Source organism: Leuresthes tenuis, unplaced genomic scaffold (assembly GCF_036924035.1).
Source record: "Leuresthes tenuis unplaced genomic scaffold, fLeuTen1.0.hap1 SCAF_13, whole genome shotgun sequence".
Lineage (NCBI taxonomy): Eukaryota > Metazoa > Chordata > Actinopteri > Atheriniformes > Atherinopsidae > Leuresthes > Leuresthes tenuis.
In genome coordinates, this window is record NW_027325367.1 from 16,606,975 (window position 1) to 16,630,878 (window position 23,904).

The 23,904-nt window shown below is 42.4% G+C and overlaps 3 protein-coding genes across 6 annotated transcripts in view; all 3 read right to left on the minus strand.

Moving 5' to 3' along the window:
• The window catches only part of LOC140267119 (methylmalonate-semialdehyde/malonate-semialdehyde dehydrogenase [acylating], mitochondrial-like), a 118,544-nt gene that overhangs the window by 27,071 nt on the left and 67,569 nt on the right, over positions 1 to 23,904 (minus strand). The window lies entirely within an intron of this gene.
• Positions 7,024 to 12,815, minus strand: yy1b (YY1 transcription factor b). Of its 2 annotated transcripts, none has more exons than XM_072362296.1 (5): positions 12,098 to 12,815; positions 10,124 to 10,274; positions 9,029 to 9,089; positions 8,427 to 8,585; positions 7,024 to 8,135 (listed from the first exon to the last, which is right to left on the minus strand). In XM_072362296.1, exons 1-5 carry the CDS (start codon positions 12,633 to 12,635, stop codon positions 7,953 to 7,955), a joined length of 1,092 nt encoding a protein of 363 aa, XP_072218397.1. In that variant the 5' UTR covers positions 12,636 to 12,815; the 3' UTR covers positions 7,024 to 7,952. The 2 variants fall into 2 exon arrangements, with proteins under 2 accessions (XP_072218397.1, XP_072218396.1); XM_072362295.1 differs by having other exon boundaries at positions 10,124 to 10,286.
• evlb (Enah/Vasp-like b) overlaps positions 14,893 to 23,904 on the minus strand; it is a 38,510-nt gene continuing 29,498 nt past the window's right edge. For 2 of the 3 annotated variants that reach the window (XM_072362750.1, XM_072362748.1), the window contains exons 4-13: positions 21,110 to 21,176; positions 18,726 to 18,793; positions 18,345 to 18,592; positions 18,091 to 18,188; positions 17,843 to 17,882; positions 17,435 to 17,477; positions 17,115 to 17,172; positions 16,925 to 16,985; positions 16,677 to 16,734; positions 14,893 to 15,947 (exon numbers count right to left, since the gene is read on the minus strand). In XM_072362750.1, the coding sequence (XP_072218851.1) occupies positions 15,910 to 15,947; positions 16,677 to 16,734; positions 16,925 to 16,985; positions 17,115 to 17,172; positions 17,435 to 17,477; positions 17,843 to 17,882; positions 18,091 to 18,188; positions 18,345 to 18,592; positions 18,726 to 18,793; positions 21,110 to 21,176 (779 nt within the window). In that variant the 3' untranslated portion in view covers positions 14,893 to 15,909. The remainder of the gene's footprint in view (positions 15,948 to 16,676; positions 16,735 to 16,924; positions 16,986 to 17,114; positions 17,173 to 17,434; positions 17,478 to 17,842; positions 17,883 to 18,090; positions 18,189 to 18,344; positions 18,593 to 18,725; positions 18,794 to 21,109; positions 21,177 to 23,904) is intronic. The other variant, XM_072362749.1, reaches the window with a different exon arrangement.

Here is a 23,904-nt window from a genome sequence, read left to right on the forward strand (position 1 = left end):
CTCCAGTCTGCTGTCTTGCAACATGCTGACTCACTACCCTAAACTGAGGGATTCCTGCCATGCTTCTGTCCCGCTCATCACCACCCATCTAATCCCAGATACATTTTCTGCTCCTGCTGCTTAGAGGCTATTATTCCTTGGTAGGAATTTCACTTTATTCCGGAAGGACGAGTCCCTTCATAGGGATCTTACACCCACATGGACTCTAATGCAACAACTGACTGCTTTCAAAGTCCCACTCCAGCAGCTATTAATCCCTTAAAAAGACCATCTGTATTCTTCTTTAAAATTCTTCTTTACATTTCAAGGTTGTAGCTGAATCACTCCCTTGTAATGCCTGGCCCAAGAAATAATGGACAGAAAAATTGAAATTTTTGGAATCTGGAGTCTTTATTTGGCCCTTTAACAAATATGACACCTACGGCATTACAGGGTTAACTACTGGCTCCTGAGCTAGCCAAGAAACTAGCAGAGCTACCACAGCTGAAGGCTAGCTTGGTTAGCTCCTGGGTCCCCCTGGTTTATGTTGCTCCTCAGCTAAAGAGCTCCAAGCTTGCGTGGCATAAATCTAACTTGGCTAACTCCTTGGCTACCATCCAGTTCCTGTTGCTCCAAAGCTCCTGGGTTGCTCAACCAAAAGCGTGCTCACTATTTGGCAAGTCAGGAGCTAGCAGAATAGTTAGAAAGCCCCAAGCCGTCCGAGGGCCACAGTCTTGTCTTCTAGCTGGTGTTGATTTCACCTTTCAACTTAGGCTACCTTCTTACCTTACAGGTTTCAAATGATACAAATTAGCTGTAAAGCACCACAGAGTGAGCAGTCAGGATTGATTCTTTAATTCTTCCATGTAAAACATAAATTTGCCCTCCCTTTTCTTAGACTTTTCTTAGAATTTAAATCCTGTGCCATGACACTAAATACTAATTTTGCAAATGATTTCTCGTGTAACAACAAAAAATATTTTTAAGGGCACTTTAACAAGGTTTTAAATCTCAATTTTATTTTGAGGGGGACTTTATTATCAGTAATGTTGTGTGGAAAATCACATTAGGACCATTATGTGTGCAACTTGTGGTCAGTTGTTTTATTTAAAGAGATAATTGTACCTTCTTCAACAGAATAAAGAGCCTATTAAAGAAGAGTAATAGGAGGGCTTAATCGAACAGAACTAAGGTTTCTTCAACAAGTGTGTCAGCACCTCTCACTCTCTGTGCTGCGGCTCAGTGTTTCATTATCTCTACCCAGCAGGCAGTATGAGTCAAAGTCACACACATGCAACAAAATTTCTCTGGCAAGCGTTATTCCTGAGAGAACATGTAAAGAGAGCCCAGATCAAGAACACAACCAAAACACCGATGGTAATTTTTCAGGGAGGGGGTGTCATAATGTAAAATATGCAGAGGCAATTCCAAAGAATATGCATTATTGAGAAGAGTAAATGGGTTGAGACTGAACATCATGGCTCATTAATAGTGAATGTGATTACTGTTTCTGGGAATGCAGCAGTCTGAATGGGGGGGTATAACTGAAATGGTCAAATCTAAACTGATCCGCTTGTTTACTCAGAACCGTCTGCCACATCAAACTCGCGACCAAAACTGAAAGCTGATTCGGCCAAGTGTCCGGTAATAATGCCAACTCACCGATCTGGAAGCTACTCCACCTTCGTCTGGAGGTCTGAAGAAAGGTTGGAGTCATTCATCTTTTATGGTCTCAGCTTTTGAGTCAATTACCTCCGGGACTTTTGACAAAGCTGAAAGTGAAAATGAATGAGCATTTTTGGAAACCCATTATAACGTGGAGGAGTTGGCTGAGTGAAGGTCACGCACCGGGTGGGCCCATGGCGCGACTCCCCCCAATGTGACACAGCACCATTCCACAAGATTTGGTTTTGACGTGAAGCCAGTTTATTGAGTCACCCGCCTCCCAGAGAGGTTCCCACGCTGAACAAACAGATGCCTCCACCCCTTCCTCTCCTCTCTTCCAGCCTCCTTCCTTTCTGATACATATGCTCCAGGGTGATGGACGAGGAGGAGCATGGCTTGAGTTAACGCCAGACGTACCAGGCACCATTAGAAACCATTTTCTGCCCATTTGCCTGATAGCTGCTATCTCTTATAGAAGTTACTTGCTCTCCTTCTCTGGAATGACGGATCGCTCATTGATTTGCCAGACTCTGAGATCACTAAAAGAGCAGTGCAGCTGCCAAGCAGATGTGCCAGTCAGCTCTCAACTATTTATCAATAGCTGGTGAAGTGGGGCGCATCAAACCTCAATCACAGTGATTTACTTTTAAGTGATCACTTCAGCCATCTGATAACAACAAATAGGGAGCCTTTGTGAGGTCGTGGGCCACATTATTCTGACTCCCATCCCACAGAATATTTAGATGTTACTACATGAATATGAGCATTTCTTTTGGATATTTTCGAACCCACTGACAGAAATAGGCTTACCTTTAGGCCATCCTTAACCAGCTCACAGAGGGATTACGAAATGACTGTGTTCCTGTGTGCTAATCTTATTTATTGCTCAGAGTGACAAAAATGTGCTTTTTAAGTAGAGATATCAATTTATAGTGTCATACTTAAGATGGATTTCACGCTGAATGTGCCTATGAGTCTCATATGCTGGCATGGACAGAAGAAAAATGTTTTAAAAATGCAGTGGCCCCGCAGTGATCATCTGTCATCTGCTGCAGCTGATCAGACAGAGCTGCATCGTGAGAAACTGAGAGTGTCAGGCGGCTCTTCCTTTTCCAAGTCTGTGAAGGCATCCTCTTTTGACTGTGACCACATTTACGATGCAGAACTCGCAGGCGGATCCCATCTTTGCACAGCCGTGCAAGTCAGTGATTTTGAAAGGGAGATGTAATGGCTTCACTATTTTTGACGAGAGTTCACCTTCAGTGGCCGGTTAGGGTGAGGAGAACGTGAAGGGAATGTTGAAATGAAAGGAATCATTAATCAAACAAAGGTCCATCTGTGATTGGCATGTTGTACCTGATGTGGGCGAGTGTGAGGCAGAGGAGAGAGGAGGTAAAAACGGAGTTGGGTACTGCCTACAGAGAAGCCTGTGTGTTTAAAAAAAAAAAAAAAGGCAGCATACAGCGTGTTTGTTCATCTGCTCGGAAAGTATACTGCAAATCAGAGCTATTGAAAGCGGACAGAGTGAACAGTCAAAGCCTGGCACGGACTTTTAAAGCTGTGGATACATATTTTGAAACAGAAAAAATAGACCTATTAGTCTGCTGAAAACAAGAGGTAGAAATAAAGCACTAGAAATAAACGTTGCAGCTTGTAAAAAGACAAGTCTTTACCGTCAACTTAAATCAGCCTTCTTTAAAAGCCTTGCATAAGCAGCTGGTAACTATTACTGATTAATCTGAGAGTCGTTAGTGGAGGAGAGTCTCTGATTGTATATTAAAGCAAAGCAGTGACAAAAGTACATACTGAAAAACATATATAAGTAAAGGCACAGATGTGCAAAAACTATCATATATCACATGATTGCATTTGACAGACAAGACAAAATAAACTTATTCTAACAATTAACAAAGTAAGGCATGTGGAGGGAAATGTATCTTAACTTTTGTATCCACCGTTTTAATCCCTAACATAATCTTTTTTTCTTATGAATGAAATCTTTGTATGAATGCCAGGTACATGTGTAAAAGTGGAAAATGTAGTATATTTCCCTCTGAAATATTCCAAAGTAAAACAGCATAAAAAGCAAAGTAAAAAAATTAAAGAATCAAAAACATATTGCTCCAATTAATCAACATGAAACTGAGAAAAGATTTAATCTTGGGAGTTTGAGCCCTTTTTGCATAATCCGTGGCTGAAATGACGGTCCATCAAAGCAGATGGTAGTCATTCGTGCTGATTTACCGATATGAAAACTGAGCCATGTGGTCCTTGTGCAACCTGCACAGTGTGGTAAGCTGTGGGAAATTTCGTCCCGACAGGCGCCGAGAGAATAAATGGAACTGAGGCGGATGAAAGAGAGAAAAAGCTTTCTATATTCAAGCAGGGACAAGCTCAGTGAGAACGGATAGCGTAACCAGAGGTGTGACACAAAGACGGGAAAAGTAAACTACAGCCTATACTGCTTTGTAGCACCTCAGCAAAAAGAAAAAAACCAAAAGATAAATAAATGAAAAACAAAGGCAGATACAAAACCCAACATCCTGACACTTAAAGCACCAAAAGACAGACTGTCAGATGTGAGGTGCAGGGCCTGCTAATGTTTGCAGGGTGGAGCAGCACACTCTAACATCTGCAGCAGCAGTTCTGGTGTTCAGGGGGTTATCTCAGCCTCTTCCTCTCTCTCATGCTCTCACACTCTCCTCTGTTACCTTGGCAACATATTTTCTGCATGGAAATAGCATCTCTTGCTGTGCCAAGCGCAGAAAAAAAAAAAACACTTCAAGAGATTTAAACGCGTCTAAACCAGATTTGACCCACAGAGTAGATGGAAAAGAATCGTGTTTTTTTTTTTTTTTTTTTTTACTGTTCTGCTTGTCTTAGCCGCAAATTGGCCGTGTGAAGGAGCAATTTAGGAGTTAAGCATGATAGTCGCTGACAGGCTCTCATTATATAACTATGGATGTAGAGGAAGGAGATATAACCTACATACCAGCTCCTATTGTACAGCTCTGAGTTTGAAGAGTTCAATTCGTCCACGTTTAATAGTCAAACATGTTTAACGCATGATCATTTAGAGCAAGACAATGTGCGCATACTGCTGTCTTCTGTTAAATAGTTTTGAGATTCAGCTCTCACAAGCAGGGGCAAGACCCGTGCAGGAGTGTTATTAAGAAATGTAGAACAAACGTTGAGCCACAGAGAGCTGTGGGTTGATCTGTGCGGATTTCCTCCACTAACACACAAAAGAGGCCCCGAGTCTTATCTCACTTTCCGAGGCTGCCTGGTAGCTTTGGTGCGATAAACCTGTTTGCTTGCCGTCAGAGCAACAAAGGAGAGACAGAAAAAACTAATGAAAGAAAATCTACACCTTGACATGGTGGGTGAGATCCCACTCAGCTGCAAATAAACCAAGACCAGGCCAAAGCAGGGGGGAGAGGGCGAGGCAGTGAGAGAGCGAATAACATGCAGGTAAACATGCAGCACAGGATTTATAAAAGGAGCGAGAGCCTCGACTCCTGGGAGAGAGAAGCCATAATGAAATAAGCATCTGAAAGAGAGCAGGTGTTGGAGGCTTGACAGACTTCAGCTGCATAACAAGTAGTGCATTCACTCTCCCCTGTCTTTGTCAATCAAAACAACCAGTGCTGTAAATAAAAACGCTCCCCTAGAAGAGGGAGAGAAAAAAGAAAAGAAAAGAGACAGATACCCCCAAGTGGGATCATGCCTGAATCAGCTTTTACATACTCTGACTCTCTTCTTCAGTCACACACAAAAAAAGGAGGAGGGTGCACTCGCACGTCACTCCAGTCAAAGTTAGTCTCAGGTAGAAGAAAAGTGAGCCTGGTTCTGAATTTAAAACAGGAGCACTGAGCTGTTTGCAGTATAAAAAAAAGCCAATAGGGCATCCAGCGACAGTGACGACGGGGGGGTTTAAAGTAGAGGGGCTCGATAGTAAACTCTACACAGACGGGCACAAGCGTGGTTGTTTTACAGTCACAGCCTGCAGATCAGCACCATGGATAGCACCGTCACCGGGGCAGTACACGTTGCTGCCTGAAGGGGGCAGCAGGAGCTGGTCTGGAGTCTGCAGTTCTGCAGGGGGATCAGGCCAAAGTGCAGGATCTTAGCGGAGCGCTGACATAGGCAGTTGAGCTAATCCTGCTGGCTGAGCAGAAACAGGAAAATACTGAGGAGGGAACACAAAAAACCGCCAGTGGAGATCCGAGAGGAGAGGAAGGAAATCCTTCTGAAGTGATGCAGCTTTCAGAACTTTATCCGGAGCCAAATATAAATTAAAACTGACACATGCTGTCTTTGTGGACGGTTTCCCTTTCATTCCTGATAGAAACACATACACGGCATGTTTCCTTTGGTCTGTCTGTTTATCCCAGAGGTTGAACAACTTCAGGGTCCTTTGGTGCCGGTCGGTTACAAAGCTAAATTCTGATACAAATATTAATATTTGTAAATGATAAGTGAATAAGGTTCTCTGAAAAACAGACCTGCATCAGCTCATTACATTAGTAGGAAAAGAAATCACATGATTTTAAAAATACTTCATCATGTGATTAAAAAAAAAAAAAAAATAAAAATTTGCTCGTTTCATCAAGCATCAGGTACATTCGGTAGAACCGTAGGCTTCATGAACTACTTTGAAAATTGCAGATTTTTTTGGCTTTTCATTTAAGCTAAAAGAGAAAAAACATGCATGCATGCAATTCTTATCTGGGTCATTTCTTTGTAACCTCTGGCAGATATCCAGCTGTGGATATTCATATTCAAAGATATTTCTAGGCTACCTTACATGGCCAGTGCGTCTCAAAATCGGCCCCAAAGACTTCCAACTCCTTTGAGCCTCTTTTCAGTTTCGTCTCAAATGCAGACGCATCTAGATGCTGCCTGGTGTGCTTCAGGTGCCTGGTTTTGCGAGGAGTTTGCAGGCGAATTCAGTAGCTCTGGGTGCAGTGCTTCTAAAATACGTTGGGCAAGAGGAAAGGTACAATCTGACCGTGAGGATTGTCCTTAATGGACATAACTAAAACAAAGACGAACCGGTAAATTCAGTATTCAGCTTACCATACATGTCTTTGGACCATGGGAGGAAGCTGAAGAAAAACGGCACACCTTCTCGTCACATGGGGTTCGGTGTCTTCCCCAAAGACACCAGGAATGCTGGGAACTGAACTGGCGACCTCCTAAACGTCAAGATGGCCTCTATTCCTCCTGAGCTGCAGCTCCGACGACCGTCTTCTCATATCGCTGTTACACTGAGCTCTGATTAACAAAAACTGCCCTTTAACAGGAGGGAAAAAAAGAAACACAAAAAACATACAACGAGCTCGACGATGAAAGAGATGCACGTGGCAAACCGCACGGTGTAGTTCAACAGAGTTGGAATGACCTATTTTATTGTGGGCAGTTGAGATACATGGGCGTAAATATCAACAAAGGTAGTTAATGGCTGACGTCTGTACATTACATTCTAACAAAGAAGTGATGGTCTCGCAGTCAGTTCAATGTACGCTTCAGATACTTCAACTGTGACAGGCTCCGAGGACCTTCACATGACTCATTCATCTGTGTGAAGACAGTTCATAGAAAATATAACGTAACTCATGACTAAAAGTTTAATTGGTTAACACTGTAAATCACACCTCTATCTAGGTCTACTTAATTTCAATACAGCCATACAATACAGGTATACAAGGTTATTTTGTGGTTAGAGAAAAACACAACCGAAGGAGGTGTGGAAATGCAAACATACAGCCGTTTTTAAACTTGTCATAAGTGTGAACCAGGTCGAACAAGGCTGAGGCCTCTTCTTCTATATCAGTATGATTTTATAATGCAGGGGGGGAGGAAATCACAATTTTACTAAACACAGCCTGAGGCAAGTGTACAATATGCACACTTGGAGGGACATAAAAGCAACGTGACAAAATAAAAATACTAATAAACTGCTGCGTCTCTGATCTCTGGTAAAAATAAGTCTCTGATGTTTGTCCATGGGTTCCATCTTCTGGCGGCCGAGTGCCACTGGAGAAACGGGGGAGCCGTGTTGGCCGGGGCTTTTCGGGAGAGTACTCGGTGTGTTCCTTATCCAATATGACAGCAGAACAAAGGGGGCTCGGGAAAGCCGGCTGATTTTCAGTGTTTTTGTCTTTCAATCTGTCAGATTTGTTTTTCTTCAATATAAATCAGTAAGTCTCAAGCTTTGCAGTTCGTCTTCAAAAGAGGCTTCACGTGTGCCGCCAGAATGCGTGTCCCCCTCCCGTCTTTGTGGCTCGACGCTGATGGATGGGTCCTCATTGGTTATTTTTAGCTTTGGCGTGTGTGAGAATGTGAGACTTTAGGTTGGTTGACTGGGCGAATTTCTTATTGCAGCCGTCGAAAGGGCAGACGTAGGGTCGGTCTCCAGTGTGGATCCGCACGTGTGTGCGCAGGTTGAAGTCCAGAGAAAACCTTTTCCCACAGCCTTCAAAGGTACACTGTGGAAGGGGGGGGGGAGGGGGGAGAGGGAGGAGAAGGCCAGCGAGTCATCCCATTGATCAAACAGTGCGACACACAAAGAAAATCTGACTTCACACAGTGTTTTCTGACTGATATCATCAGGACACGAGGACAGGGGTTCTGTTTTTGTAGAATATATCTGGAGAAATGATGGAAAAGTCTGAGCTCGGGCAAAGATTAAACTCTACTACTCTCTGTGGCATAGCTCTTCAGTTAAAAACTTTAAACACGGAGTGTAGAGGACCCGTGGCGTTAGTACAGATTCCCACCTGGAAGGGTTTCTCGCCCGTGTGAACGAGTTGGTGGCGTTTGAGCTTGGAGCTCTCGACGAAGGCCTTGCCGCACTCGGCGCAGACGTGCACGCGGGGCCCGTGGGTGTGGAGATGCTTCCTCATGGCAGAGTTATCCCTGAACATCTTTGTGCAGCCCTGGAGGACCAAAACGTAGTTCCAGCTCAGTGCTGATAAACAAATAATGGACAGGTTTTCTGCAGCAAGGCTGTCAATGATTTAGTGATGAGCAACGGGGGTTACATTCTTTTTTTTTATTACAAATGCCAGCGTTAAGGGCTCTCATCATTTTGTAGAGCTTTTTTTTTTAAAAAAGAGGTGTTGTGTAAGTGGTGATGTTGCACATTCAAAGAGCCGACTGCCCACAGAGGAAGGCAAACATTTACATTAGCCGGCTCAGATAAGACTGGCTGTTCATATTCGTACATAAAAAAAAAAATGCATTCAAAGGGCCATTTTGTTACTGAATCACCTTTAGCAGAGGGCAACAGAGCAACAGTGGGTAAAATGTTCAAACTTGTTGCGAATGATTCATTCGATTTAGCTGAAACGGTGACGGGAGTTCTGTTCACCAAACTCACTTTATGAGGGCACGCTATCGTCCGGGGAGCATCATCCTCTTTGACCTTTCTGGGCTTCATTCTGGTGAGGAGGGAAATAAATGGTTGGGGGTTTTAACCATCAAGAAACAAATAACGACATCCCTTTAAAAAAAACAAAACAAACAAAAAAAACTGTTACTGAGTTTAGCAGCTAGTCTCGGTTTCTACAGAAACTTGCCACACTTGCTGTCCTCACAATAAACTAAAACCATCTTCCATTTAAAACATTTTTGTTGGGAGACATTGGTTGTATTTTGGTCTTTTTTTGTTTCTGGTGAAAGATGAATCTTTGAGAGAAACATGGCACCGAGACATGTTTTAAAGATGTGATCTTTAGCTCACATAGTTCCCATAAAAGTACAATCCGGTGTCAGTTGTATATAAACTGAAGATGTACCACAAAATAAATAAATAAAGTGCTCTTAAAAAAAACTATCTGAGGCTTAAATAACTTCATCGTTGAAGCCCGAATTTGCCACAAATTGATCTCAACAGTCAGCTTTCCTCGTAAAATTAATTAGAAAATACGTTAACAGTGAAAACTGTTTAGTTAAACGAAGACAATGGATGTGAAAGTGGCAAAGCTTTTAGACAGACACATCACATCCAATTACTAACATATAATAATTAGAAATGTTGGACATTTTACAATAAATGATCTGTGTAATTTAAGCACTATCTTACTAAATATCCACCAATTGGCTTAATGCAACTAAGTGCTGTAGAATGAACACTCAAATGGACATTTTTGGACAGTTTTCCCACCCATCTGAAAGAGGAGATGGTCACCAAATCTCAAAACTGACAACCGTGAGACAGAGTGTCACCAAAAGGGTGGGGAGCTTTATTCCAACCAGAACTATTCACAGTAAGAGTACCAATCAGCATTTAGTGTAACCACCAAGTAGCGTCTGACCACAGGGGAAAACTTCTAAATCCTTGTTTTGACCTTTCAGACTCACAACAGCAGAATATCTCCCATACAGCAGCCGCTGCAGTATATTCATCAGAACTGTGTTGACAGTGTAAATAAGTCTGTTTACTGCCGGGACACCCTGACACACACTCTCTCACCTTGCAAACTCAGCCAGCTGTTTGGGATCTGAGAGGTCGATCCCCGGGATGCCACCAGGGGGCAACTTCTTCCCTGTCATGTACTCGGAGTAATCCGGAGGGGAGTTCTCCCCGACGATCTGTTCCTCCACCACCGACTCATGGTCAATGTCTTTATTGTCATCTAGAAACACATTACAGAGACTGAACCGATAACATATTGGTGGTACCCTGGCAACAATCCCCGGGAGGCTGAAAACATCTGCTGTAGCCTCGGCCCGTCGAGTGATATTAAGATAGATCTCATAGGTACATTATACATTTAACAGGTGTTTATATTACTCCCGGTATTGCAATTCTGAAACGTGAAAGAGAACACAAGTGTTCGAAACATTTCACAGATGACTACTGAAAGTAAAACTGCTGTTTTAAAGTCACAAAAAAACATACAGCCAGAGGTGGAAAGTGTTTTTTTTTTCCACACCAGTTCCCACTTCTCCTGCCCTGCATCTCAGGAGATGCTGTCATTTTGACTCTGTTGCATTCGCATGACCGATGCGGTACTTAATCAGGATTATTGCACAAAAACAACAAACTTTTGAATTGCAAAACAGACGACCCAGCAGTTTACAAAAACGATCTGCTGAAACTGTGAGTGGATTAATCAGGTCAACTCACTGGCAACTATTCCGGTGATCAATTACAGCACTCGCTGATGTGATTTCTCACCAATCAACAGATTAATGGGGATAATAAGTAACAGAATAATCAATAAAACGCTTTCTTCTCTTTAGAAGATTGGGATGCGATGACAATATTAATCTATGAGAATACAGGATAGCATATAATCACATCGCATCATCTGCAATGAGAGGTTTTACATTTTCTTCCTGTATTACTGTAATTACTATAACAAAAAGCACTTATTTTTCCAGCAGCTGGGATGACTCATCAATCTTATATCTTTTACAGAAAATTAAGTGTTAAAAAGATCTAGTTTGTTAGGAACAGAAATTGTATTTAGTAAAACAATCTTGCTGTCGATTTTACAAAACTATCATACAACTGTGCAAATCAAATAGATATTTTGGAATTAGTTACTCTTGATCTTTATATACATGCGTATATATATATATATATATATATATATATATATATATATATATATATATATATATATATATATCACTAACCATTTAGTCACAAAATGCATTCATGTGGAAACATTAGTCTCCTTCAGCCAGCAGAGAGCACTAAAAATAGACTAGATAAGAATAGGACGTGAACTGCTACACTTCTTTCACTTAGCAGGTTAAACTAGCTGTTTTACAAAGCTGTTGGACATAAGTGACGGTCTCAGTAAAAAAATTTTTAAAAAGCTTTCACATGTCTTATTGACCTACTTGTGATGAGGACGATGGATTAGCACCGGGTCACTGTACGTTTCCACTGCACTGTCAGTTATTTAGGCGCAAAGCTATATGGCCTGGTTAACGACCAGCAACGGCAGCCACAGCTAACGGCTACCTCGATATTGTGAATAAATAGTGCTCGACTCCAAATTTCACCCAAATTATTCTTTAACGCGCGTAACCTGACCCCCGTGCGCCATATCAGCAGCAATTGTGCATCAAGTGCGCCACAATTTTGCGGCCTGTAACTATTACAAGACCCTACTGCCTCCCTATCCAGAGCACCGCCGCCATCTCTGCCTGGCCGCGACTATCGCCATTTTTTCGGGGCCGCCGCCATACTTACTAGTCTCGGGGAATATGGCGGCGCCCAGCAGCACCTAAAACATGGCCTCCTTTCAAAACAAAAACATTTCGATATGCTAAAACAGGGTTTTGCACAGAAAACTTGCATTAAACGTCGCTTTTTATAACGGTGCGACGGAGCACTCCAGGAAATAGTCTGGTGCAGCAGGACAACGCCCTGGTAACGAGGCCTCATGCAACGAAGCTGACAAAACACGGTTGGGCTAGCGTTACTTACCCGATGCCCACATTGTAACAGAAAATTCCCCCTCCAGTGTCTTTATTTGCACCTGCTTCTGTTCCCATTTTCTTCCACCAGCCTCCGAGCCGCTTAAATAGCTCTTTTTGCCCGATTTCTTTCCACCAGTGCCGCCTCCCCGTTTCACCCGACCCACTGAGCTCTTCCCAGCCACAGTCACTAAAGTCTGCTCGATGTACTCGTCCTCAACCCCCGGAGCCGGTACTGGGATGAGGATCTGGTCCTCAAATCCGCCACCACCGTCCGTATGCAGGTCCGAGTCATCCCCACCGACCACCTCCTCCCGAGTCTGGACCAGGATTACCTCCTGGTGATGGTGGATCGAGTTGGGGTCGTCCGTGACCAGTGGCTGGAGCGCGATCATGGGCTGCCCGTCGTCATCGTCATCCCCTCCGACCACCGTGGTTTCGATAGTCTCAACTGGTATCGTTTCCACCTCTATCTCGTGGAGCTCAACGATCTCGGCCGGCATCTCCGAGCCATCTGTCTCAATGTACAGCGTATCTCCGGATGCCATATTGAAATCCGCCAGTTTGCCTCTCTCATTCAAGCCGTGTTGTGCTCCTGTTTTGGACCTCACAAACACACTCACACACCCCCTGCTCTGCTCCAGCCTCCGTCTCTTCTCCCTCTTCTTCGATAACAACTCTCCTCACTCAGTCCCACGCCAATTCTCGTCGCCACTATGCTCTGTCATGCTCAAGCATCGCGAGACTTCTGTGAACCCAATGACAACAGTGCTGCTGTGGTACTGGGGTTTCCAGTAGGGGTTCCCAAAGATTATTGAATGAGATTTAGAGAAATTTGCCACAAAGCACTCATTTGTAAAGCATTTGTGGACTCGTGTTTTCAATTTTTGAATTGGAATGAATGGATATTTATCAGTGAATAAAAAATAATTACAATGATTTAGCCAGTTTTGCACAAAATCTGGATCATAGTTCAGTAGATCTCAAATTGATATAGTCAAAAAGTTATATCCTGACCAATATAAATATAAAAATAATCTAGCTTTAATGAGAAATTGGGAAAGAAAGCACATTTTTTCCCGATGGTTTTTATATTCAGCCTAAAGACAAATTAAATTATGACCTCACTTAATGCCATTATTAGTTGATCAACATAATGATAATCAAACGTCAGTTTACAGAGCTGCTTTTCAAAAGCCTCCATGAAAAGCACACTTGTAACAGTTTTTGGATCTAATGATAATAATAACACATTTTATTTAAAATGTACTTTACATTATAAAAATCTCAAAGTGCTACCGAACTGAATAAGAATAGAAGCATTTATATGATTAAAAGAATCAAATCTAAATTACAGAGAGAAAACAAGGTGAGCTTCAAAAAGAAGTCGCAAAACCTTTTGTTTGTTTGTTCCACCCTAAAGCAAATTATGGACCTTAAATGGATACATACATTCTGTTATCAGCAAAAGGTGTAAAATCCAGCGCCTGTGAAAGTACCGTATATGGCTGCATCAGTGCTCATGGCATGGATGACTTGCATATGTGTGAAAGTATCATCGATGCAGAGGCATAGATTGTAACTTTGGAGAGACTAATGCAACCATCAAGGAGGCATCTTTTCACGAGAGGTCAGCAGGACAATGCCAGACGTCATTCTGAAAAACCTACAACAACGTGGCTTCATAGACACACAGATTTTTCACATATACCTTCAAGTCAGGACTGATGTACCTTCATTGCACATTGATGTCATGCGTGAATGAACAGAGGCAGCATGGAGGTTGGAGTTAATCTACTGCTGATCCACCTTTCAGGTGGCAAGTGAGATAGCAACGGAGGTGAAACCAATCTGCATCACAGAATTTGCAACTCAAACCAAACCAAAAGTGATGTCGTCAATCAGCTGATTCCACGATGCTGGCTTAATATGCGAAAGCACATGTTGATTCAGGGCTGAGTCGACTGAATTTCCAAAGAGGAACGACAGCTGATTAATGAGAAAGTCCTTTTTTTTTTTGCTTTTTTGCTAAAAAGCAAAGACCAATAGGTGATGAGGCAACAGCATGAGCTTGACTGGACTAAAACAACAACAACAACCACAGACTATTGAGTAGTTAAAATCTTATACTCATCAAGGATGGATGCAGATTCTTCTGGAAAACTTCAACAATTAGCATCCTCAGTTCTTAAATGATTAAAAGTGTCAAAAAAAGGGAGGGCGATGTAACACGATGGTAAAAATTCCTCTATTCTAACTTTTTCAGATTGTTACTGGCATCAAGTTTTAAATGTTCAAATATTTTCTAAAAACAACTAAGCTTGTCAGTGAAGATACTAAGATCCTTTACTATTTACTTGTCTTTTAAAAAAACCTTATAGCAGTATCTTATAGTTGTAGAAATAATTTCCAAAATCTGTGTTTTTACTAGAGAAAAAATACAATTCAATATTCCTCCCATAGTATAAAAGATCGAGGTTTGAACTTCTCTACTTTTCCAACTTTATTTCCTGTAGCAAGATGTTGCTGTAAATATGGCCTAAAAGACATGTACCATCAATAGATATGCTCCAATTCATAGTCATAGTGTAGAGGTAAGATTGCTGCCCTTCATGTGGGTGACTGGGATTCAAATCCTGACCTTACCCCCTGCATACTTCCTCCACTAGAGATACTTAGGCAAGACCCCCTTACGCTACCTGCCTGAGATATGAGTGTAAGTCGCTTTGGATAAAAGTGTTCGCCGAATGCAGAAACATAAACAAACGAGCACAAAAGGAAGTAGACGCCTTAATTTATCCAAGACATTGTTCACAGTTTTATTTGAATTCATTTCAAACTTGGTGGGGTTTTTTTCTCTTTCTTAAACCAGGAAGCACTTTGTCATAAAAGGAAAGAATAAAATGAACAATACTTTACCACATCCTTGCAGCCAATAAACTTTTTTTTTATTATTTATTCATTTTTTTAAATCAACAACATGATCACAAATACTCTGGTGTATTATTTATTTTATTTTTTAGTTTATAAGATTGCAGTACCCAAAGAAGTGTATTCCACTCTCAGTTTCAGGTCTGAGCCTGTTTTGTAGTTTTTTTTTTCCTGCCACGGTTTCCATACATAACTGTTGGCAAAAAGGATAAAAAACCTTTTAAAAATATTTCAGGTCAAACGATGGGAGACAAAAAAAAACAAAAACGTGCCTGAAAATGTAGCTCAAACAAAACAACAAATGTGAAATACAAAAAAAACCAAAACTGACTTAATATGATAAATCTAACATTAGAATTACTATCATACTCTTATCGTCATTTCCCCATTATTACATCGCACTTACTACACTACTACAATTCATAACATTACACCGACAATCATAAGAATGATAGTAATAATAATGAGATCGATAACAAAAAGCTTTCAAACAAATAACTGAAAGAAAAAACATGCAGAGCTCGTAAAATAATTTATATTTCATCACTTTCCTTTGGATGAAGGGCAGAGGGGAGGGACTGGGCTGACAAACAGACAAACATGTTGATAAAATCTGAGTATTCAGTGCGAGAATGCGCCCCATTCACGAATTTCTGTCAAAAAAGGAAAGAGTCGAATAAGATAAAAACAAAACGGTACACAGACGCATCCGAGGTGTCACAGCAACGTTGCCACGTTGCTTCAGCACCGCAGCTGAACGCGATGAGCAGATGTCACAGTTTGGGCCTCTGTTGCCGACTCCTCTTCCTCCTCCTCCTCCTCTTCAGGGCCACAGCAGGGGCTGCAGGGGCAATGCTTTGAAAAAGGGGTTCATGTCTGAGAGTACTGAGATTATGTCGTGCTGACTCGACTGAGTTCGTGTCTAAGGGCTGGAAGGAGCAAGAACACGTGGAAGAGAGTCGGGTTAACAGTGAAGGTTAGGACAGAGTCTCACAACTTAATACAACTTCATTTCAGGTTAAAGAGATTTAACATTTTCGTTACAGTTACATGAATATAAGGATATGTATGAAAGTGTTATTTAGCTGTACACTTCATATACTACTGCTGTATGTATGTATGACATGTTATTATAAATCATAGTGTAGACAAACATTTATCAGGTGCATTTTGAAATGGGTTAACATTTCTGAGATGGAAATATTAGTGACACATTTCAGATGTGAATGTGCAGGTTTATGAATGATGTCATCGTCATTCCTCGGGGATTGAGGATGAGATTACCATTTCTGATTTTTTAAGGTCTTGAACAACAAGTTGAAAGTATGATAATCTTTTTACCAACATTAATTGCATAAAATGCAACCCAATCACCTCCTTGTGTACAACATGATGCCTGTTGTTATTAAGTTTGTGACTTAGTGAGTATTAATAACAGTCTTTGTTTCCTAGACTCTCTTTGTATTGAATTTCCCCGTAGAATTGTAATGGAAATCTAGTGCCGCCCAGTGGTTACAGCTGCACATAACCAACAGACACGCACACCCCTCAGGACAGATTTCCACTCGAGTGTTCATTAACATAAGTGAGGAGAGATAAAGTACTCGGAATCTGTGCCCGATAAGCCCACTCTGTGTTCAAGAATGAATTAAACGCACCGTCAAGGATTTCATCCTTCACTTTGTGCAATTCACGGAACACCTCGTCCAAGATTTCCTATTGAAGCACAATCAAGGAAGTAACAGAAGTGTTAATAAAGCAAAACACACTTTTTTTTATTTACATTGGATACATTTGTTCAAAGAGAACAAGTGTTCAAGCTAAAGAGGGTATTTTACAGTTTAAATAAAGTGGTGAGGGGCCAACATTTTGAGGCATTTTGAGCACAGTGTGTTTTCTTTCTTACCTGTTTCATCCTGTCAAGGTCTAATGAGTCTGTGTCGCTACCGCTCCCTCCAGGTCGTACCCTGCAAGCAAAGGGTTAAAAAAAAAGAAAGAAAAAGAAATTAAACATATTTTTTCGGGGGTTTAATTGACTGTTGCTGTTCTGGCAGAGTGGCAGATCCAATGATCCGAGGCGCTTTCAAGCCCCTCACCTCGAAACCATCGACCGGTCTGCGGAGTTAGCTCGGTCCCAGGGCTTCTTCACACCATCTGTGTGACGAAGGAACACATTTGAATGAAAAAATTAAATCATTTTCAGACGCTAGATAAACGGAAGCACAGAGACACGCGTAAGAACGTGGCGCACAGGCATAATATGTGCATTCATTGTTACATTCGGGGCAGGAGGGATTTTGACTCAAGAAGAAAGATATGATGAGGATGTTTTGAACATATAGCCCTTCTCAGTTTTAGTAAATTCTTAATTATTGAGACTAAACACAACATGTTTTACTGTGCTTAGTTTTCCTACCTGAGGCATTCTGTCCACTCCGAGTGCTGGGTGAAGGGTCGTCCTAGAGAAGCACACACAGAAGGAATGAATGTGCAACATCCTGAAAATATGACCCTAGCATCACCAAACCGGAATGACAAATGTGTCCAAATGTTCAATATACACCTTTATATTTACTGAGGAGGTAATGACCTTAATCTCCTCTGGTCCTTTACCTGACATCAACCACGTATCATTTATGATTTGTTTTTCTTCAGGCAGTATTTATATCTTTAAATGCGTCATTGGGCCTGCTCTTTTCCCAGAAAATAGCTGAATGAACATTGTATGACAATAATAAGTCAATAATAGCTTCCTAATAACATCTTAATTATCACTGTAATTCCCTGATGATTATCAATAGATCATCGTTTTCCGTTCACTCACATTTTGGCTGTCCTCTGGCTTCTCTGAGGCTGCTTTCCTTCTGGGAGAAAGAAGAAGCCTCAGATAAGAACAAGCAATTCAATCAAATCCATGAATGTCAATTTTTAAAAGCTCTCATAACGATAAAGACTAATGAACACTGAATGAAACACTGAGGACTTGAAGACTGCAGTGACCAATTACACCTAATACGGCTGCAGGATATCGACATAAATGAACTTTGTGGTTTTGCTCCGTTTTTCTCCGACCTTCTTGCCAACAGAGCATTCATCTCCTCCATCAGTCCTCCACTCCCCCCACTTGTTCGGTTGGCATCATTTTTGGGGCCTGAAGAGCTGTCCTCAGGCTGTGGAGCAGAGAGCAGAGTCCAGGACTATGGGTTACCTCCTAATGTGAACTTTTCCAGTGCGTCAGTCAGATTCAAAAGGGATAAGGCAGTTATATCCTGTACGTCTGAGAGACTGAGAGCCAGGGACAAAAAAAAATAAAATTGGTGCCTTACTCTTTGGACACGACGCAGTTTGGCTCCGGCGATCATAGCGGCGAGACCTGTCGGTGCAGGGGGTTCGTCCCCCTGTGCACCTCCTCCTATGGGCAGTGGAGGAGGGAGGGGAGGCTGGGGTGCCCCCGCTGATGGTGGCGGCGGGCCTGGCGGCGGTGGTGGGGGAGGAGGGCCGCCCATGTTCGCTGCCGGAGGTAATACTGGAGGGGCCACAGAAAGCACAGCAGGGTGGCCTTGGAAAGGAGAACCTGGAAGAAAGCGCACGTGGAGAAATCTACTTAGCTCCACTTTTAGTCGCATTTGTTTGGGATGTACTCGGATGATTAATTCCCTTCTTTTAGGTGTGAATGACTGAATGACTTGTGCCGTTTGTGTGAGTACCTGAGTTGGAGGACCGTCGCTCTCGCTCCATATGCGCCTGCATCTGCTGCTGCTGCTCCATCATTTGCCTAGAGGAGCCAGAAGGAAGCACAGCTGCTCACTTAACATCCCACCATCATAATCTATAACCCCAGTTCTGTCAAAGGCTGGCATGCCGTTTGAAATGTAGATTAAAAACAGAAAGCAAAAAAAAAATAGTAAATCTCATTCACAACATAGGAAACGTGTTGAAAGTGAGACATTTTACTATTTCATGAAACCTATCAGCTCATCTTGAATCTTGATAGCAACAACACAACAAAAAGAGTCAGAAGTGGTCAGAAGAAACAGACCAGAAGAAGATGGCCAGAGGTACAACAATCTCCAAAAAAAAAAGAGGAAAAAGAGGACCCAGAACTGTTGAGCAGCTAAAATGCTAGATCAGACAAAAATGGGACTAAATTTCCCCCCAAAGGTCCAGCAACTGGTCTCCCCGGTTCTCAGGCTGTCCCAACCTTTCTTGAGATGTGTTGCTGCCATCAAATTCGACATTCCTGACGAGAAGATACATCGTCTCACTTTCAACATGCAACATGTTTCCTCTGTTCTATATTATGAATGAAATGCTGGTTTCTGATAATTGCACACCGCTGTATTCAGTTTTTATTTACATTTTACACAGCGCCCCCAACCTTTTTGCTATCGGGATTGTACAAACACAATCCATCAAATTCTGAAATAGAGAATCTTTTCTTTATGGATTTTAGAAAAATATGCTAATTGCTCATTGGGAATTAAAGTCTTTCAGAAGATGGGGAGAAGTTCACTATTATCAGTTCTTTCAGATTATTGTTTGTCAGATCGGATGCCGTTTCTGTGTCTGCAATCATCCCACAGGATGCATTGATTTAAGTAGCTTGAAACTCGTAGCACAGTCTCCTCACAGCACCTTGTAAATGTCTCGTGGCTCACATCCCTTATTGATTCATCTCCATCCATCTGCATTCAGCACCTTGCCATCCCTCCCTCTTCCCCCTTCTCCCATCTTTCCTCCCGTGTCTGCTTTTAATGCGAGAAGCATATGTATGTCACGACCCAGGAGAGGAGGGAAGGAGACAGCCCGCAAAGAGGAAGTGGAGTTTTCCAGCTGTGAGTGAGATAGGAGAAGTGCTGAGACAGCAGCAGCATCCCTGATGTGACAGCAGCACTCACAGCAGGAGAAGAGCTGATGAGCAACGCCGCCTCGCCACCATCGGCGAGGGCTCAGTGAAATTCATTTGCGCCTGCTGACAAATGCCAAACACACGGACCTGGAACCCGTCACAACCCCAGCCGTAATCCTAGGAACAGTTTGGTAGACATGGGGTCAGTTTGAGCCGTAACTCCCATCGTATTTGTTCTCTTAAGCCCCGGCATTTGGATGAGCCAATAGGCTGAGCGGAAATAGGTTTTAAAAACATCAACAAAGACCTAGTTGTGCCTGAGAGTGTCAGAGGGGAACAGCAGTCGCAATATAAACCAGAGAAACAACCCCAAGCACCACTCTGAGTACTACTCATCCATTAGTTTGGGTTCTCCCAGAAAAAAAGAAAAGAAGCAGCGTGTTTTTTAGCCATTTTTACAGAGGTCACAGGGGAGAAAGAAAGGCTGCATTGCCTATCTCAGTGGCCAAACTCTTTTCTTACTCTCTTTGTGACAGATTGTCAGACACATGTGGCTACATTTAATGCCCTAATCCTAACCACAGTTCCCATCTGCACAGACGGTGCACTACAAGTTCATCCAATGCAGATAATTCACTGAAATATCTGGAACACAAGTCATGATACCAGCCAAAATTTCAGAGGTAGGGAGAAAATAGAACTTCACTGCTGGAGAAATTCCCTTTTTCTCTTTGTCACTTTGATTTCTTGCGTTTTGCCTGCTCTGCTTGACATCAGCAGATACCACTTCCTAAAAACCACACTCACAGTGTCCGTATTCTGAACATGTTCTGCAGTAGTTTCAATGTCTGCCTTTGAAGTAGATCAAAAGTACCCAAAAGATGTTTCAGAACGGATTACATTTTTATGCCCTCAGCAATATAATCCAGGGAATCAAGTAATTTTCAGTTTTATGCTCTCAGTCTGTTCGCCCACCAGCTACTGCTTTATTCTGGCAACAACACGGGGGAGTATTTAATCTGGTGTTAATGGGCAAGAGGTGGAGCACTGCCAGGACAGTCCACCGCTGAACTAACACAGAGACTCAGCTCATTTTAGAAATATCAGTGGCGTGCTTTGTTGGGAGGAAGCAGAAGCACCCAGTGAAAACCCACAGTTATAAAGCTCCATTTACCAGCAGGTTCAAACTCTTTTGAGAGTTTTTGAGCTGTGAGGAGACAGCGGCTGTTTGTGCATTCTCACCTTGCTCTCTGAGCTTCCATCTCATCTGAAGTCGGGCCATTCTGGACGTGGCGCTGCAGAGCTGGACCTGAAAATGTAAATGAAGGCAAAAAGACAGAAAAAGACACAGATAAAGCAAAGCTGGCCTCAATAATCTATTACCAGCGCTGTAATGTTAATTAGAATTAGTGCCAGCCAAGACAATTAACCACAAAATGACAGGGAATTAAACAGGAGTTCATTATGCCACCTTTTTTTTCTGGCAACGAGTAATGTGTGAAGGAAAGCATATTAATCATTAAAGATAAATGAGTGTAAATTGATTCATCCACATTGTCTACTGAAGGCAATGAGAACCCCATCCACAGTCGTCTGGCTCCGATGCCACACAGTTCTTCTGCTTATCGTCCGTTAGAGACGTACCATCTGATTCTTAACACTGCGTGAGAACAATACACCCATCTGCCGCTCTGGGCTCCTATCTGTGAAGTTTTTCAAACTCACAGAAGAAGCGCGAATGAGCAGAAACAGACACAAGCAAAAGAAATAGAAAAATGTCTGGACGAGGTCTGGAGTGTGTTTGAGCTGCTCTCCCTGTCCCAGGAAACTGGAAACAGCAGACTGAGAGCAGAGGCTGCTCTTGGGGTAAAAGTTCACTCTCAGTAGATAGTTTTGACCATATCTTAAAAAATGTTCCAGGAGGTTTAAGGCGCCACATCCCTCTTGATTTCAAAGGAATTAGCAGGAACTAATCTGTGTTAAAAGAGAAGCAGTCAGTTTATCGCTGTAAAAAAGGCTCAAAGATATGAAAGTTTATTATTATCTCTTCCTTATGATACTGTACAAGCGACAAGGCTTCGGCAGTGTAATCCGTTTAGCGGTATTAGTGGGAGATCTGCAGATGGAGAGGCAGATAAGGAGTGTGATTAATTCGAGACATGATGAGAGCACTTCAACTCAGAGATTACAATGAAATCAGAGGGAATGATCAGCTGTACCTTACAAGAAATGCTGAGAATTTAGACATAAACTTGTGTTTAATCGTTGTCTCAGGAATGGGAGGAGAGATACTCCTGCACTTTCGTTTTTCTGATTCATGTTTGCCTCCCTCTTAAAAAGTAAATGAAAGTGGTTATAAAAATAAAAATGAATAAAAAAAATGGATACAGCAATCGTCCTTCACTTGAAGTGAACTTGTTCCAGCCACCTCCTGTTCTGGCGAACAGCTCCACAGTCGGGCCGTTTTCAGGGTCAGTGCCGGCGGATGATACTCTCCACCGCTCGCATCTCTGTGGGGAGCGGCTTTGGCGGGCCCACGGTGCTAATGGCTGCCATTGATCAGGTAACAGAGGTCCAAAAATAACACAGGATAACAAAAGACATGACTCCTGCCTACTATCGGACACCTCATTCAGGACGCACCGGCTCAGTGTTTGACACATTGTTATGTCGTAAATGTGACAGTTTTACGAGGGAAGAAACACAGCAGCGTGATGTTGTAAAGCCAACTCATGAATTCAGAAGGTTTAAACATTACCTAAACATTAGCTGCTCCTAATAAGTTTCTGTTAAGAATTCACAGAGCAAATTAACATCACCCTTCACTCTTTCCCTCAAATCTTCTACATAAACAGTGTCATCTTAGTTACTTAAGAGACTTGTTAGAGTGTATTTGGTTACTTGGCCAAAAACGCACACACTCTTCCAGTGTGGGGGCTGGGGGGGGGGGGGTGGGGTGGGGGGTGGAAACAGGTCGCGCAGGCTTTAATTTATAAAATATCCAGAGACCTGTGGAAAAATGTCCCTCAGGTCTTTAATGGACACATCGAACTGTAGGATTTGTACACATGCTGCTTTAACATGGTCTCATCTCTAAAAGCGTAACTAGTAAGGTTTACAGCATTACTTTTCTAAGTAAAGGATTTCCTGTTGACTTAAGTCAGGAAAATCATTCCTGTGTGAGTGACTTTGTCCTTCATTTGTTCGAGATTATAATCACATAATAAGTATACTCAACATTCTATGCACACAAACACAGAAACTTTGAATCCCAATGGTCATGCAGGGCTTAAACACAGAGAGACACACTCGGCAGTCGTTTTCTACCTACATGACATACTGAAGAAGAGAAACCGGTTGTAGCAGACACAGAGGCACTGACAGACCCACTCCCTCCTGACCATCTCTTGCTTTTAGCTACGCTTCCTCCTCCTCATCGTCTTCCCCATCCATCACCTCCCTCTCTCCTCACCTGCCTACCTTCCTCCCCTCCTCCCGTCCTCCACTCAGCCACAGTATCATCTCTCATCTTCATGTAATTCACACCAGCAGCAGCGGCAGCAGTGCGGCGGGCATCTCTGGTTAATGTTACAAAAGGTCGGCTTAGTCTGCAGGCCGCGAAGCCAAACAAGTATGACAGCGAGACGATCTCCATGCATCCTTGGTTTACTCGGAGCCTCACGCATGGGGGCTGCTCAGCGAGCTTAAATCAAAAATCCCACCAAAACTTGACGTTAGCATGCAGTTTGGATTTAAACCACAGAAAACCAAGATCATGACTGTTTAAGATTGACTCTGTGGCGACACTCTGTGTTGACTGCAGGTAACAAATTCATGTCAGCGCATGACTTGTTTCTCTGATCCGCCAGGTGATTTAACCCAAAGACAGACAGCAAGAACACTAAATATCGGTCTTAAAATTGCTCAATGACTGTGACGCTAGAATCAGCTTTTTTTTTTCATTTGATCTGTATCTTACTTGTTTGCGGTGGTCATCGCTTGAAATCATTTGAGCTGTGGGGCTTTAAGTTACTCTC

What these genes read in the sequence shown, in the direction of transcription:
- yy1b (XM_072362295.1), bottom strand. Translation starts at nt 12,635, where the DNA reads ATGGCATCCGGAGATACGCTGTACATTGAGACAGATGGCTCGGAGATG. An exon ending in CGATAGCGTGCCCTCATAAA is followed by an intron (nt 8,586 to 9,028) that starts GTGAGTTTGGTG and finishes TTGGTCCTCCAG; the next exon opens with GGCTGCACAAAGATGTTCAG. An exon ending in CGGGCGAGAAACCCTTCCAG is followed by an intron (nt 8,136 to 8,426) that starts GTGGGAATCTGT and finishes CCCCTTCCACAG; the next exon opens with TGTACCTTTGAAGGCTGTGG.